The sequence below is a fragment of the Eulemur rufifrons genome, chromosome 6 (genome assembly GCF_041146395.1).
Source record: "Eulemur rufifrons isolate Redbay chromosome 6, OSU_ERuf_1, whole genome shotgun sequence".
Taxonomy (NCBI): domain Eukaryota; kingdom Metazoa; phylum Chordata; class Mammalia; order Primates; family Lemuridae; genus Eulemur; species Eulemur rufifrons.
Genome location: NC_090988.1, coordinates 76,616,352 through 76,631,904, shown reverse-complemented (window position 1 = coordinate 76,631,904; position 15,553 = coordinate 76,616,352). Strand labels below are relative to the sequence as shown.

At 42.0% G+C, this 15,553-nt stretch overlaps 1 protein-coding gene across 7 annotated transcripts in view; it reads left to right on the top strand.

Annotated features, from left to right (window-relative positions):
• The window catches only part of MPPED2 (metallophosphoesterase domain containing 2), a 168,090-nt gene extending 155,222 nt beyond the window's left edge, over nucleotides 1-12,868 (top strand). For 6 of the 7 annotated variants that reach the window (XM_069469754.1, XM_069469761.1, XM_069469759.1 and 3 more), the window contains 3 exons: nucleotides 3,893-4,008; nucleotides 7,436-7,549; nucleotides 10,199-11,582. In XM_069469754.1, coding sequence (XP_069325855.1) covers nucleotides 3,893-4,008; nucleotides 7,436-7,549; nucleotides 10,199-10,317 — 349 coding nt within the window. In that variant the 3' untranslated portion in view covers nucleotides 10,318-11,582. Of the gene's footprint in view, nucleotides 1-3,892; nucleotides 4,009-7,435; nucleotides 7,550-10,198; nucleotides 11,583-12,857 lie in introns of those variants that run through there. The other variant, XM_069469760.1, reaches the window with a different exon arrangement.
• Nucleotides 12,869-15,553: the final 2,685 nt, after the last annotated feature.

The window sequence follows — 15,553 nt, the reverse complement described above, 5'->3', positions numbered from 1 at the left end:
TATCAGGGACTTGATAAATGCTCCTTTTCCTGTAACTTAACTGCACTCACTCTCATATACATACAGATCTCAGTCAAAATAGAAGCCAGACATTTTTAACCTTTTACCCTTAACTTGGAAACTTCTGGATTTTGTCATAAACTTAACATTAACGGAATGAAATTTGGGGTATCTACAGACCATGAGTTATTTTATCTTTTACAGAGCACTTATAAAACAGCGTTTCCTGGGGGAATATGGCTGTGGGGTTCCAAGAGAAAATTCTACATGGGAAAACTGGAAAGACTGAAAAAATTAAGTCCTGTTCCTTTGACTCTGGAAGCCCCTGTGTGTCTTAAGGGTTCAGAGGCTGACTGTTCTCAGAAAGACTGACAGTGAAATCAGAGCCCCTCACTGTACCAACTATTTGGGTGTACTTGGAACTCTTTCAAATCCTGCTTTATTGGCCATCCAGACAAGAACTGTAGGCGCAGAAGCTTGTTTTCAATATCTAGGAAAACAGATGTTTTTGCTTATTTTTGTCTCTGTCTCATTTTGGCTGAAATGCTCACAGAATTTTCATTGGGTTTTGAAGTTGCCTTTTTGTTTTCTTCTTACTTTTAAGACAAATCTTGGAAGAGGGTCACTGTAAAATTAAAGAGAAGGATAAACATCCCAAACTAGGAAAGCTCTACTTTAGATGCTAATGAAAATGTCTAAGAACCTGAGAGCAGGGAGTCTTAGAAGACAACAGAGAGTAAGACTGACTAGTCGCGCTCTACAAGGGTCTAGCTGGCATTATCCCCAGGCCTGAGAGGCTTTGCGCTTCCACGGCCGACTAGGGTAAGACAGTGAGCGCTGCCTTCTCCTCAAGAGATTGCAAAAGCATCTCATCTAGCTGACCAAGACAGCGTGGCTTGGAGGGGCTTTGCTGACTGAGCCTATGCCATGCACCAAGTAAAGCCCACGGCCACACACGGTCCCTGTACTCTATAGCCAGCTCAGGCAATATAGGTACTGGATTAGTTTTCCATTTCTGCTGTAAATCACCACAAATTTAGTGGTTTCAAACAACACATATTTATCTTACAAATAAGTTGGTCAGAAGTCTGACACAGGTCTTGCCGGACTAAAATGCAGATATCAGTAGGGCTGCATTCCTTTCTGGAGGCTCTGTGGTTCTTTCCTTACCTTTTCCAGCTTCTAGAGGCTGCTCACATCCCCTGGCTTCTGGTGCTCTTCTTCCGTCTTCAAAGCCAGCAACAGCAGGCTGAGTCCCTCTCACGTTGCATCACTCTGATCTTTTCTTCCACCTCCTTCTTCCACTTTTAGGGACCCTTGTGGTTACATCGGGCCCACTGGGATAATGCAGGATATGTGCCCTATGTTATGGTCAGCTGAATTCCATCAGCGACCTTAGTTCCCCTTTGCCACATAAAGTAACATAGTCACAGGTTCCAGGGTTTAGGACATGGACATTTGGCGGGGCGGGGGGGAAGACATCATTGCCTACCACAGGTACACTACATACAATGATTGTATGTATTCGAACTCTTTCAGTTTAAGAAACAAGACCTAACTCAAGTTAATAAAAAGAAAAGGACTTTATTGGCTCTTACATTTGGAAGGAAAAGTTCAACTGGCCTCAGGCACCGATGGATCCCTATGTCCAACAATATCATCAGAGCCTTCTCTTTCTTGTCTTGGGTTTCTTTGTGGTGGTTTGATTCTCAAGCAGGGGCTACCTGCATGGTGGCTAAGCTAGCTCCCAGGCGATTCCAGGCTTACATAGGTCTTGAGATTCAGGTATCCCAGAGAGGAAACCATGACCTCTTTTGGGGTAGCACCAGCAAAATCCTGAGGGTGACCCTCACTGACCCAAGTTGGGTCATATGTACCTCCCTAAGCTGATCACTGTTCAGGAAGTTACAATACTTGCCTCATCCTAGAGCAGGGATGGAGTCAGCCTTACTGGAAGCACATGTACTGAGTGGGAGAAGGAGTGGTCCTCCAAAGGAAATTCAGGTGTTGTCACCAAAAGAAGGGAAAAAGATTTGAAAAGGCAGACACAAGTATCCACTCCCCTGTGCTATAACTAGATTTCAGGACCAAGAAATTGATACACTATTTCAGTTTAGAGCTTATTTGGCTTCAAGCAACAAGATACTCAAACTTAAAGTGTACAGAAGTGTCTCACCCAGGGCAAGTGATAAGTTAATTCAGGTAGTATATAAGAAGAGGGATTGCTTGGTGGCCAGTACAGGTTTTGGAACCAGACTTTGTGGGATTGTATCCAAGGTATTGGTTGTGTTTACCTGACCGCTCTCTGCCTCGCTTTCCTTATTTATAAAGTGGGGATGATAATAGTACCCACCTCATGAGTTTGCTGTGAGGTTTAAATATGTTAATACAAATAAAGTGCTTAGAATAGCACCTCGACACAGAGTAAGCAGTAAATAAACAATAGCTATGATAATGATCACTCTTATTATATTATTGATGTTGTCACAGGTGAGCACCCTGAGCGTGGCTTGGAGACTTGGAGAGTGGTTAGGAAGCAAGTCAGATACTTTCTCTTCTGTCTGTGGCCACACAGTCTCTCCTCTCTGGAACTTTCTCTCTCAACCACCTCAGTAGGAACTGAGATTTTCACCTGTAACATGGATTTTCATGTGACTTTCAATTGCCGTCCTTCTATCTCTGGCCTTGACTATGTGTCCACCACCAAACGAAAGTTATGTCAGTGTTTCTGAGTTCAGATTCTTGAGAGAATCTGATTGGTCTGGCCAATGACTGTCTTTAAGAGTGCACTCTGTTGGATTAGCTATGACTGGCAAGGTTAAGGTCCCCTTGTACAAAGGGTCACCTCTTTCATTTGGCATGGAAGGGGCAGGTTAAGCTTAAGGGGAAAGTTGGGCTTAGCAGGAAAACAGACTTGTCTTTTACATGTATGCCCTAGCAAACCAGAGTTTGCACACAGAACAAAAGAGAACGGTTTCAAAGGATGCTGGCTATATCTAGATGTTTGGGACTAAGACAATACTGGGAACTGCTTAGATCTAATGTGATTTAGCCTATAATATTGGTAGAGAAAAATCATCAATTATTCTATTACCTGTATTATAAACAGTAGAGACCTGTTCAGCTCTAATGAGAAATGCTCCTGGGATGGACAAAGACTCCCTTCCCTTCTCCATAGAGCATCAGCCTCAGAAACTCGTTCCCGGAGCAGAAGTTCCTGGGGTGGTGAAATGCTCACATTCATTATCAGAGGAGAGGATTCGAGAGTGCCTTGGGATGTCCCCCACATCTTCTCTTTGGTGGCAGAAAAAAAGTCCACATTTGCTTTTTGTTCACTGTGCTCCTTCTCACATTTCAGAATCCCCATATTTTTTCAGAAATCTCAGTCCAGGGTATTCAAAACATCTCAATGGACAGAGGTTTCTGCCTCTGAGCCCTTGTCCTTTTTTCTCCAAGGACTTTAGTAAGCATCTTTCTGGTGCAGTAGTTCCCTAGCGATGGGGAGGGAGAAGGAGTGCTGCAGAATTTCTTAGCTCTGAGGCACTACAGGAAGGGTGGAAACGCTTTGGATCCGGGCTGGGTATCTGAAGAAGCACTGAGATTTGGGGGAAGACAAAGCATTGTCAAGATGTTGATAGAGGCCTGCTGGGACAGTCTCCACTGTAAAGGCTCCTGTGCCCCTTTCTAGTGGAACAATTCGTAGGCTTCACGCTTGCTTTCACATGGATCGGTTTTGAAGCAGTCAACAAAAAAGCATCCCGCTGCCAGGGCCAACCATCAAAAAGAGAAAAGAGAGCAATGCAAACCGTGGGGGAATGTGCAAGAGAGAAATATTGCAGCGCAGAGACGTGGCTCTGCTGGCCTGATACCATGTGCATTATCTCCCCCAAAGGACCCCGTGGTTTAATGGATGGGGCTTTAACCTGCCCAGAGGTCAGTCTCTGCTGGACAAGTGGAACCTCATCCCAGAGGGCATCGACATACTCATGACACATGGACCTCCTCTAGGTAAGTGAAGCAAAGGTTGTCCTTTGTCATCCGAGAGGCCTTTTTTCCAAGCATAATGAATAATACTTCAGGGACATAATCATTTTCCTCCAAAAAAAAAAAAAAAGTGAATACAAAAAGAAAAGTCAATGTCTTTAAAGAAACCCAGTATGATAATTAAACTCAGCAGTTCTGCTGGGCTTACAGGTGTTCTTGAAATTAAATTTTTTGATTTAGTTGAGTCAGGGAAAAATCAAATGAGTATGGCGCACCACAGTCTTTTGAGCTCTTGATAATTTATTTTAAGAACTGTATTCGCTTTGGAGTAAAGGGGGTGGGGTGCAGAATGGAAGGACGCTACAGACCTCCCAATCACAGGGCTTTTGAGTGGCAATGAAATGATGGAAATTTTTGTTCAAAGGGGCTCATTTCCTTTTTCCATATAATGTTGGAACCTGGGGGATCTTTAAAGTTTAGCATTTGAGCTGATTATTTGAGAAAAGAGTCTTTTATTTTTAAGCTAATGTATTTCAGTAAGGACTTATGTTGAAAGTTACTTTAGGATACTCATTCTATAGGCATATTGAGTCTGCATCCAGGCTTATGTTGTCCGTATGCTTCAAAGCTACACCCTGGTGACCCAGATTACGGGTTAGAAGATGATTATTTGACTTATTATCTTCTAATTATTCATGAGCTTATATCTGTTTGGCTTAGGCACAGAACATTTTTCAACCATGACTGTCATGGACCCCTCTCTACTCAGTGCTCATTATGCCGGGATACTTCCTGTACAACTAAGATGTGCTCAGGAAATTCAGATATTTCACTTTTAATAGAGGAATGTTCTCTTTGTTCTGTCTTCCTTGTTTTTTATTGTGCTGTAAAACACACAACACAAAATCTACCCTCTTAATGAATTTTTGAGTGTACAGTACTAAAAGAGGTTTTTTTTCTTTTTCTTTTTTTTTTTTTTTTTTGGTCATTTTGGTTTGGAGAGAGGGGGAAACACTTAACACAAATATAAATGATTGCTACAATTTTTCCTGTGGTTGAGGGCTGCTATCCATGTCACTTCTCTCATCTGTCAGCCTGAGAAATAAAAAATCGAATATTCTCCTAGCATTTTGGGAGACCAAGGTGGAAGGATCACTTGAGGCCAGGAGTTCAAGACAAGTCTGGACAACATAGTGAGACCCTGTCACTACAAAAAATAAAAAAATTATCCAGGGCGTGGTGGTGCACGCCTGTATTCCCAGCTACTCAGGAGACTGAGGCAGGAGGATCACTTGAGCCCAGGAGTTCAAGGTTATGGTGAGCTGTCACACCACTGCATTCCAGCCTGAGCAACAGACCAAGACCCTGTCTCTAAAAATAAAAATTAAAAAAGAATCAAATACTCATCCCCTAATGCAAATTTAATCTTTGTAGATACTTTCTCCTCCAAGCCACTTGGTGCTGCTTTCCTTCCCTTATAAAGGAAGTGGTCCCTATAGAAACGGGGACCAGGATGGAGGCCAGGGTGGCAAATTTTGTGATAAGGGAAGAAAGAGAAGGGGAGCCAGTTCTGTTGCAGATGTGGGATTTGTACAGATTTGGACAAGATCAGCAATTGCTGCCTTTTCTACATTTTGGAATCGCCATCCCCATGCTTTTTTCCCTTCCCAATAGCACCCCATCCCATGTCTTGAAACATTACACTTGCCAACAACATTTGTCAAGTCATAATTAAATTCTCTATTTTACAACCATCAGACTACCTAAATCATTAAGTTGCTAGCTAAATATTCTGATCCATAGGCGTTACCCAGTGAGAGCACCCAACAGAGCAGCCTATTTGGGTGCAGGCATGAATTCCCCCTGGGCTGTTTTTATTTTAAGGGACTTGGACATCCTCAGCAGAGGACATTTACATGACTGGAATATTACTTATAATATAACTTCCAATAGAACAATCAATTCAAAAACTTTATCAAGTCATTAATTTTGGTATAGAAGCAAGTGATAGTAATAGCAAGTCTGAATTCTAGACTCCAAAGAATTCAGGCATCCCAGGAACTCATAATAAGGATGCTCTCTTGGTGGTAAGGAATAAACCAGAGTGTGGATGTGTGTAGCAGAGTGCGATCTCCATCAAGGAGTTCCAAAATAAAATGTCAAGCACGTTTTCATAAGGTAACATTGAACCTAAGTTAATACAGTTATTGGGATTCTTACAAAAATGCTCTATTGGGAAGGGGGCCATGGGGATTGGCCTTGAATTCTTTGCTACTGCTGAGGGCAGCCCCAGTGCTGTGAGACTTTACTATCATGGTATGAGCAAGACGCTTTCTCAGTGGCCTGTGTGTGAAATGGAATCATTTCCCTCTTCAAGAAAAACACACCCATGGAATAATATGCCCATCACTGTGGATTAAGGAGTTTTTTCACTAATTAAAATAGTTTTGAAAACCCTCGCTAGATTTTTGCTAGGGCCCTCACTTTCATCAGTCCCTCCCAGACTCTCTGGTCACTCCCTGCACCCCAGCTAACAAGTCTTCACGGAGACACTAAATATGACTGCCTAGCATTTGGCCCAACAAAGTAGAAAACAGTTCCTTTCTGCCCGGTCATTTCTAAATAGTAGAAATACTCTAATGGAGCTATGGAATGGATTTTCATAGGTTACAATTTAGCCTTGTGTCCCACCTGCCTCTTTTATGCCCCATCCTGCTGAGGCGAATGGATTCCATCCCAGCCCATAATCATCCAGATAGCTGACTTTTGCTGTAATTGATGTCAGTTTTTTATGGATTTTCTGCATTAAGCGAAGAACTAAGTGGCTTTTATTTTAAAAGTAGTCAATTAGCCCCAGCTTGCTGGATGCCACCATAAGGTCACATTGTTGCCTATCGCTGGAAAAGAGACTAGAGGAAGAACTTGGCTTTCCAAAGCTGTGGTCATCAGGAGCCACCAAGCGGGCAAGAGTGGCTGTGTCTAAAGAGAGCACGGTATCTTGTAGCCAACTTACAGGACAGCCCCCTCCCAGTCCTTCTTTGAACCACCTTGGAAGTAAACTGCTATAAGAAAGATATAATAAAAAAGAGAAAGTAACTGAATTGAGGGAGAAAGAGATATTATGGGACTGCCGGGAATAAATGTCATTGAGCCCATGAAGAAGATTTGAAACCCGTAGCTGAATAAATCAAATCCCCCACAGGAAAAAAAAAAAAAAATTGTTAATTAACAGGAAGAAAAAATGGAAACCAAAAAAAAAAATAATTCAAGAACTTAAAGAAGACAAAGTGACGAGTGAAAAGTTTCTTAAAAGCCATTGTGAGCTTTAATGGAGAGGCTAGGATTACAGATAATGTAATAAACCGTCCATGAGTTATGGCTTCCTGAAAGTCTAAATGAAACCTTACCTGAAGAAAGAAAATTAAGTATATTGATTGCATTTTGCCCTTAGGTTTTCGAGACTGGGTTCCAAAGGAGCTTCAAAGAGTGGGCTGTGTGGAGCTGTTAAACACGGTCCAGAGGCGAGTTCGGCCCAAGCTGCATGTGTTTGGTGGAATCCATGAAGGTAAGAACAGAAGAAAGGAATTCACAGCATGTTATGTCATGATCCATGATCTCATTCTATAAGAGGAAACCCTAGCTAAACTGGGAATAATTGGAGCAGAGGTTTTCAAACTTTTTAGCAGTGCAACCCTTTTATAAAACAAAGTCTTATAAGAAATATCTGCATATAAAGCTGATAAATATTTTATATGGAACTGCTCTCTGGTAAGCAGAGTGGAGAGTGGGAGCCACATCTGGCCCACCTTCCCGCAGCCCTTCCTCCCCAGCAGCTTCTGGAATCTCAGGGCTGTAATGAGGAATGTTTGATAACCATTGCAGTAAAGCAACCCCGAGGTACGTAAGGATGAATTTTCTCCTTAAGAGAGTTCTAAGAAATGGCTTGGATGTTAGAAGCTATTTAAAGCTTCTGCAGTCCCTTCCTACCTATAAATATTGTGTTTCGTATGGAATACACACAAAGACCCAGGAAGACAAGGCATTCTCTGAAAAATAACTTTGGACGTGCAATGAAAGATACAGAACAGAAGTGGCGGGAACCTGCATGTTTGCAGGTAGATGATTTCTTACTAACCTCAGAAAACTATTTCAGACTTCTCAGAAATCATCAGAGCTATTAGCGCAGACTGAGGTTAAATAGAATAATTAAATCTCCTCTAAACGGGAACTGGTCCAGTTGCCGTTTTCTGCCTTTTAAGGTAAGCTGAGTCAGGTTCACAGAACCTGAAAGCCTCCCAGGAACATTTAGCACTCTGGGTTTTCTCTGTCTGCTTTTTTCAAACTCGGGGTAACTGGGCTTTTGGACAGACACAAAGCCCTCTTTGAGCAGACCTTGGGCTTTCTAACCCTACAAGACTTGCAGTTGCACAGGCTTGTGTGCAATGGCTGTGTTTACGTGGGTAGCCGCTATATTCTCTCCAGCTCATGCTAACGGCTGCTCTCTAGAGTTATTTATGAATCTGCAGTCAAGTTGAGGTGTTTAAGGCTATGTGCCTGACGAAGCAAAAAACAAAGTTTGCTTTTCAAAGCCCACAAATCCAGTGGCTTCCTGGTTAGGCGGGTAATAAAGAGCATATTGAAAATCATCCTACTGAGGCCAGAGAAAATTCAGCTTGCTCCAAGAGCAGGTACCAGCTGCGTGGGTGGAAAGCAGGGTGCAGCTCCCAGAGAGAGGATGTCAGCCTGCCTTGACTTTGAGCTGTGCTCCCTGAAAAGGAGGGCACTGCTCTAAGGTATGATATGGGAGAGGGTGTGGATGGGGGACACCGGAGCGATGGGAGCTCATATCTAAATAGTATTTCTGGGGGACTGTTATCTTGAAAACAGGTCAGATTTCCTGGAGCATGCCTATGAGTTTGCATTTCACCTTTGTTTTAATCGTTAATTAGATTTAAAATAGCCAGACAATTGGGGAATTCCACCGAAGCCCCCAAATAATAAACTTGCTTAAAAGGGAGGAGATCATATTCAAATAAACTTGTCTCGCTTTTATTCGCTTAAGACAGCTGAAGAGGGCAGGAAAAGGGCAGATACCAACCTCTTGATGGAGAGAGATAACAAGACTTTATGACCCCTGAACTAAACAGTGCAGATTTTAAATGCCTCTTTTCTTTTCTTAAGAGATTTTTCCATTGACCCTCATTAAGCTCTCCACGGGCTTACTTAGAGAAATTTTAGCAAATGGGAAGAAAAAAGCTTTTATCAGTTATTTCTGTAAGTCCTGGTAATTTTATTTTTTCACAACTATGTTCTGATATGCCATAAGAGCCTGATTCCGACATAGAATTACCAACTTAGTTGCAGAGACTGTAAGGCACACACAAGGTATCCAAGGAAATGTGCACACTTGCAAACGTGCTAAAAATTTCAACATATTAAAAATTATGAAAGGAACCTCCTGTATGCTGAAGACCTAGGGACACGTTCTTAGCTTTCTTCCAATAAGTCATGGGAGGTTTATATTGTATATGGGAAGTGTTTTTGCTTGATCTAGTGTCCAGGTAAGTTTAGGAAACAGTAATGTTTCTACAATGTGTTGGACATTTGGTTAGTTGACACTTTTGAATGAAATGGAACTCAGCATTAAAGCCACACAATTCAAATAAGATAAAATAAATCACTATGGTTCACTTTCATGAAGTCAATCTAGAGATTATGTCATAGATAAGTAAGTTGAATATCCACATCTGTCAACTCGCAATGCAGTAAGTCCCTCCTCTCCTGTCCGGAAGCCCATTTGGAAATTTGGCTGTGTTTGCCCCTGAGGAGCAATTCTTATGTTATTCATTTCATTCGCTAGAACTCAATAGTTAATACAGGACTTTGAAATGAAAATCTTATTTTAAAAAGGGGGAAAAATGTTTTTCTTTATTCTCACTAATTAACAAAATCACAGCCTTTTCCTCCACAAGTTTAGCATTTAAATAAGGGGAAAAAAAAATCACTCTTTGTTCAAGGAGACCCTTTAATGAAAATAGAATAAAATTGGGCAATAGCTTCTGAAAGTCATCATGTCTGGGAAGGCTCAACTGAATTTCATCTCTGTGCCACTGATGAATGTTTTTATTTTTGTTTGTTTTCCCTGCCTGAAAGCAATACCTTCCATCACTATCGTTTGTATATATTACAGCAAATGTGACATCTCTCCCTACAGGTTACGGCATCATGACCGACGGTTACACAACGTACATCAATGCCTCAACGTGTACAGTCAGCTTTCAACCTACCAACCCTCCAATTATATTTGACCTTCCAAACCCACAGGGTTCCTGAAGCTCTAAATGCTCTATTGGAATGTGAGGGAAGGTCTATAAACTGCCATTTTTCTAATTATAAACTTACATTCTCTTACTTGTTTATTTCCAAATCCCGTGAGTTCTTTTTGTAAATTGTTGGAACACAAACGATGCTAGAGGTTGTGCTTCTTCTTTATTTTTTTTTTTTAAATGGGGCATCCATTTGAAATCAAAGGAGCATTGTGAATTTGTAAAATGACTTCTGTTTTCTCAAAGGCCATGCCATTGTAAATTGTTAGTGTTCGCCAAAGGACAGCCAAGCTTTCTTTTAAAAAGTGATAAAAGTCTTATTTTAATATGCTTTAAGCTGGAAGAAGAAAAAAAATAAGAAACAGGTAGACAGTGTTTTAAAAACCAACCCGGATTTGCACAACTGTTTAAGAGTGTTGTTTGAAGTATTTTAATTTTTAATGTTTTGTTGTTGTTGTTTTCTTGGTAATGCTTTTTCTCTTTGCAGACGTGGCCCCGATTTATAGCAATCTTCTCAACAGAAGTGGACACGGAAAAGTCTTCTCTTCACACTCTCACTATAAAGAAAGCTGTGTCAAGGGAAGAAAACGGCCCTCGTTTAAAGGATGGCCTAGCTAGTGAGATTCATATCGTGGTTATGCAAGGTCTCATTGTTTTTTTTTTTTGTTTCTTTTAAATTATTTTAGCTTTAAAAATACAGAAATGGAATCTGTCAAGAGCAGGTATTTCATACGGTTAAAAAAATGAGCGTGCAGACTCCTTTTCAATATGGGTTTATATATATAAGTATTTTTTGTGTATTATGACTAAGGTAGGAGTTTAATATTGCCAAGGACAGTGCAACTGCAAAGGGATGCTGTATAGCAGCACATCAGAATTCTGGAGGAACTGACACATTTTCTCAGAACTCAAGGTCTTAAAGAGCTTGAGTTAAATCTAGGTACAGTTACAGGCGTGTATAGACTTAAATGGATGCAATGGAAGCTAACTAAAATAAGGCTTAGTTGTCCTTTCTATTTAAATACCCTGAATTGTCTTCTTACTTCCTCTCTCCCCTCCCATTTTGCACTGTGTGTCGATGCAATCTTCGCTAGCACAAAATATTGTCGCTAATAGTCATTTCTGTTTTCCCATTGTAAATGCTGTTGAGCTTTATTCTATTTTATGTTATCTTGTTAATGAAATTTAGGAAAGCAGTTGTTTCTTTAAATTTATTGTGATATTCTATATCTAGCGGCCTTTATATGCAAATAAAATTGCAAGATTTTTAAATCCGTGCTGTTTGGAGGATTGGCTGGTGGGAGGATGGTATTTTCGTCCTGGGGAAGGGGAGATTTATTCATATGCGACATCACTAATCCCTTTCAGAGGAATTAGAATAAGTGACTTTTTTTTTTTCCTAATTTTCAATAAATTTTTATTACCCACCATTCGTGGGCTGGCAGGTCGATCAATAAGGCACTCAGTGCACTCTTTGCTTCCATCACGCTGTCATCTGTCTCGCCTTGGATTTCAGAGGGTGAAGATGTCATCTTTGGCCTGTGCAGTTGCTACGGGAGCAGAGCGACTGCGCAGTCAAGGCTTCGGACGCTATTCGGGTGTGTTTGTGAGAGTGAGTGGAGAGAAGCAGCGGAATGTGCAGGGTAACCACTGCACATTGTCATTTGTCCCCAAGAGCAGTCACCGCCTTCCTCTCACTGGTCTTTTTAATGATGCCACCACGAAATGCTGTGGCCACCAGCAGGGGGTAGGCAGTGGAGTGGAGAAAACTGCATTTTGTTTTGTTTTGTTTTGTTTTCCTCTCTGGAAGAACCACTGAAGAAAAGCAGCATGATCTTGAATCTGCAGTGTATCCCCAAACCTCCCTGCCAGCGCCGGTTGGATTGTATTCTGATACAACTTCCTTCCTTCCTACCCATTGTGGGTCCTTTGGGGCAGTTCCTGAAAGGAATTTCAGTACCAGTAGAATAAAGGAAATGTTCTAGGCCAGAATTCCAGCTCGGATTCACATGTAATCATCTTGGTCTATTGTAGTTGTTAATGTTTATTAAGTAGCTAGGAAGTCACCATGGCTTGTGGTGGCATTTTGATCTGAGCTCCCAGAGCGGTGGCTCTAGCTTCCTGACTAGAGGCAGCTCAGGACCCTGGTAGCTAAAAAGGGCCAGAAGAGATGCTGTGAGAAGGTGACAACCCTCCTTTGACCCACTGTATCAGTAGAAGAGGATGGTGACTTCAAGCCCCTTCCTAGGGAACGGGAGCGAAAGGTAGACTACTGAATAAAAATTTCACTTATACCAAAAGCTCGGCTTGGACTTCTGGAAAAGCGAGCCTTTCAGAGTTAGGTGGATGATCCTGATGACAAGTGTGTGTGCAGGGCCCGGGAGAGCACGTCTGGACACAAACTAATTAAGCCAAGCACTTACTAAAATTGCTTTCCCTTGTATGGGGGCAGGAAGCAACCCAGACCACTAAATCTAGAAGGTAAACTGGTCCATGGACAGAGCTTCCTTAGCCAGTCACCATTCTATATGCATGAACTGCCTCTAGTAGACCCATAATGACTGTCCAAAAGCTTAAAGCTTTCTCCGTATAACAAGAAAACATTCAAGGTAGCTCTTACTAATTGGGTATTTTCTATCCTTACATCACCTGCACTCTGCTGGGCAGGTTTTGTATTTTGTTGCTAATCCTCACAGAATCCTGGGGGAGGTCACATAAGCAACACTTAAGAGATAGGAAAGTAACACCCCCCCCCCCCACAAATTAAATAACTTTCCCTAGGAAAATGGAAGATTCAAAAGCAGATTTGTCTGAATTCACGGCCCATGCTCTTTCCCAGACCAGAGAAGTTTGGGAGTATTTCCTATCCCTCAAGTACGTAGCCCCCTGGAGTGCCCTGAAAAGTGGTTTTATGATCACTTCCTCTTTGTTGAGGCCCAGCACAATGTAGTGAATAAGCACAGACCCTGGGGCCAGCATGCCTGCCCAAATCCTGGCCCCAACTTGGACTAGCACTTATGCCTTCGCCTGGGTACTCACCTTCTCTATAAAATGGAGGTGAGGAGGAGGAGGAAGTTGTTGTAAGTGTTATGTGAAGTCATGGTTGGAGATCACTGCCTGGCATGTAGGAAGCGATGCATGTGTGCTTGTTAAATAAGGTCATCCACGCTTTGTCTTGAGTTTCTCCCTGCAGGATTTGGTCTGTTGACTCCCCAACCTCCAGAGCACCAGTGGCATTGTTTCTGAGAAAGTGTTTTTGTTTGCATTCCCTGGGAACTGTAACAAACTTGTCTTCATAAGAATATGAAAAACCAGAACCCCAAGGGCATTTGTGAGACACAGATAAGAGAGCCTGACTTTCCAGTTTGGATATCATGCTTTGCAAAATCCCTTCTAATCTCTGAATAGGAAGGGCATCCATGGATCCGCTCATTTCTTGCAGCATCTCTCCCCACTTGGGGTCTTCCATTCCATCTCACCGCTTCTGTCCAGCTCAATTAGTGAATTTCTTCTATATATTTTCTCACAATCCCCTTTTGTCTTATAAAGATAATGGGAGATAGGGGCATTGCTGAAATCCCTTTAAGAAACAGGTCACTGTTGTTCCGACAGGTGGCCAGCCCTAAGCTTGCCTTCATCTCCATCACTTAAGTAAATAAATACCGTGACCCAGGTCTTAAGTAGGGAGAAACGGAAGCTGGGAGGATTTGGGATTTGTCAATTGCAGATAAAACACTTGCTGTGCCCCAGAATCCCCCGTTCTCCACCCCCGTCCAGCAAGGATATACAGCTTCAGCAGGTTAACATCCGTATGTTATTTTGATTTTCCAGTATCTTTTTGTGGCCTCTTCCCACTGTCCTAAAAGTTTTAAGATACTTTCTGTTTCATTATTAAATGAAACTGAATTGAAGTCGACCTTGTTTTGAGGATTTGGCCCTGAGCTGAGGCATTTGGAAACACTTCTAGGCATGGAGTCGAAAGTAATTGCATGTGGGGAGGGTTCCAGGATTGGGTGGACTTAATGAGTGGTTTCACGAGAGGGTCCAGGCCCACTTCTAGATGTCAGCTTCTTAACCCAAAATGTTTTTTCCCCTACCGTGTAATTAAGTAGCAGGATTGCTGAGTGTGTGTCGGCTTTCTGGCATGCCTCTTCCAATTTAGAGCTACTTTTCACCTTCCTTTTCTAAGTTTCGCCTTTACCTTTCTTCTCCTACCCTGCTTTTCCATGGAAGAGAAAAATACTGATTCAGAAGCTCCCTGAGAAGCCCCGGGTCTTCCCTGGTGCCTGTGTGAAGTCAGCTTCTGCAGCAGGAGGGGTTCAGAGAGGGTCAGTGGCACCACCACAGTCACACAGCAATTCAAAGATACAGCCCCACATTAACATGTGGACTCTGAATTTTGAGCATGAACTGCTTTTTCAGCTTGACATTCAGGAATAATCAACGACGGGGAGGTCTGTTTTTACCACATACAGTGTGATTTTGTAGCAGAGAACAAACTACCAGTCTGTGAGGAGAAAACCAGATTATTTGAAAGAAACCTCAGAATCCGCTCTCTAATTGTTCCCATGAGGGTTTGCTTTCTTTTCTTTCAGCCAGTCCTTCTGCAACTCTGAAGGGCACCGAATTCCTCCTTCTACAAGAGATGGGTGCACAGTTTTTACCTTTTCTACCTCAGAACTTTGACAGCTCCTTGTCATGCATTTTTACAGACACGTGTTTGTCAGCTGTGGAAGATATTGGGTGTTGGTACGAGCCCCCAGCTTTCATGCTGAGTAGCCTTGGAACTGCTATTTTACTTCCCTCAGCCTCAGATTCGACACCTGTATAATGGGGATAATTCCAGCCTCACAGTGGATTTGTCAGAATTGATATGGTAACATCATCAGGGAACTGGATGGAAGATTTTTATTCTGTCAGTTGTAATTTCTTAAAGCAAAAAAAAAGGTGGGAGGGGCAAAAAGAATCATTTATCTTACCTTATTTTCTGTTAGCCACGGCCCTTCACAAGAGAAAGCGAATTCCTTGAACTGGACTAAGTCAGAGTAATGGAGCCAAAAACCCAAGCCATAAAGAAATTGAGCTCTTTAAATTCCTGCCTCTCTTTGAACTACCTGACAAAACATTTGCGGTGGGTTTTTCTTGACGACTCCTCATTTCCTTCCTGAATTAGGGATGCCTTACAGGACAAAAATCTTGAGGTAAAAAGGCTCTTTCATATCCGAGAGCATCTATATCTGGGT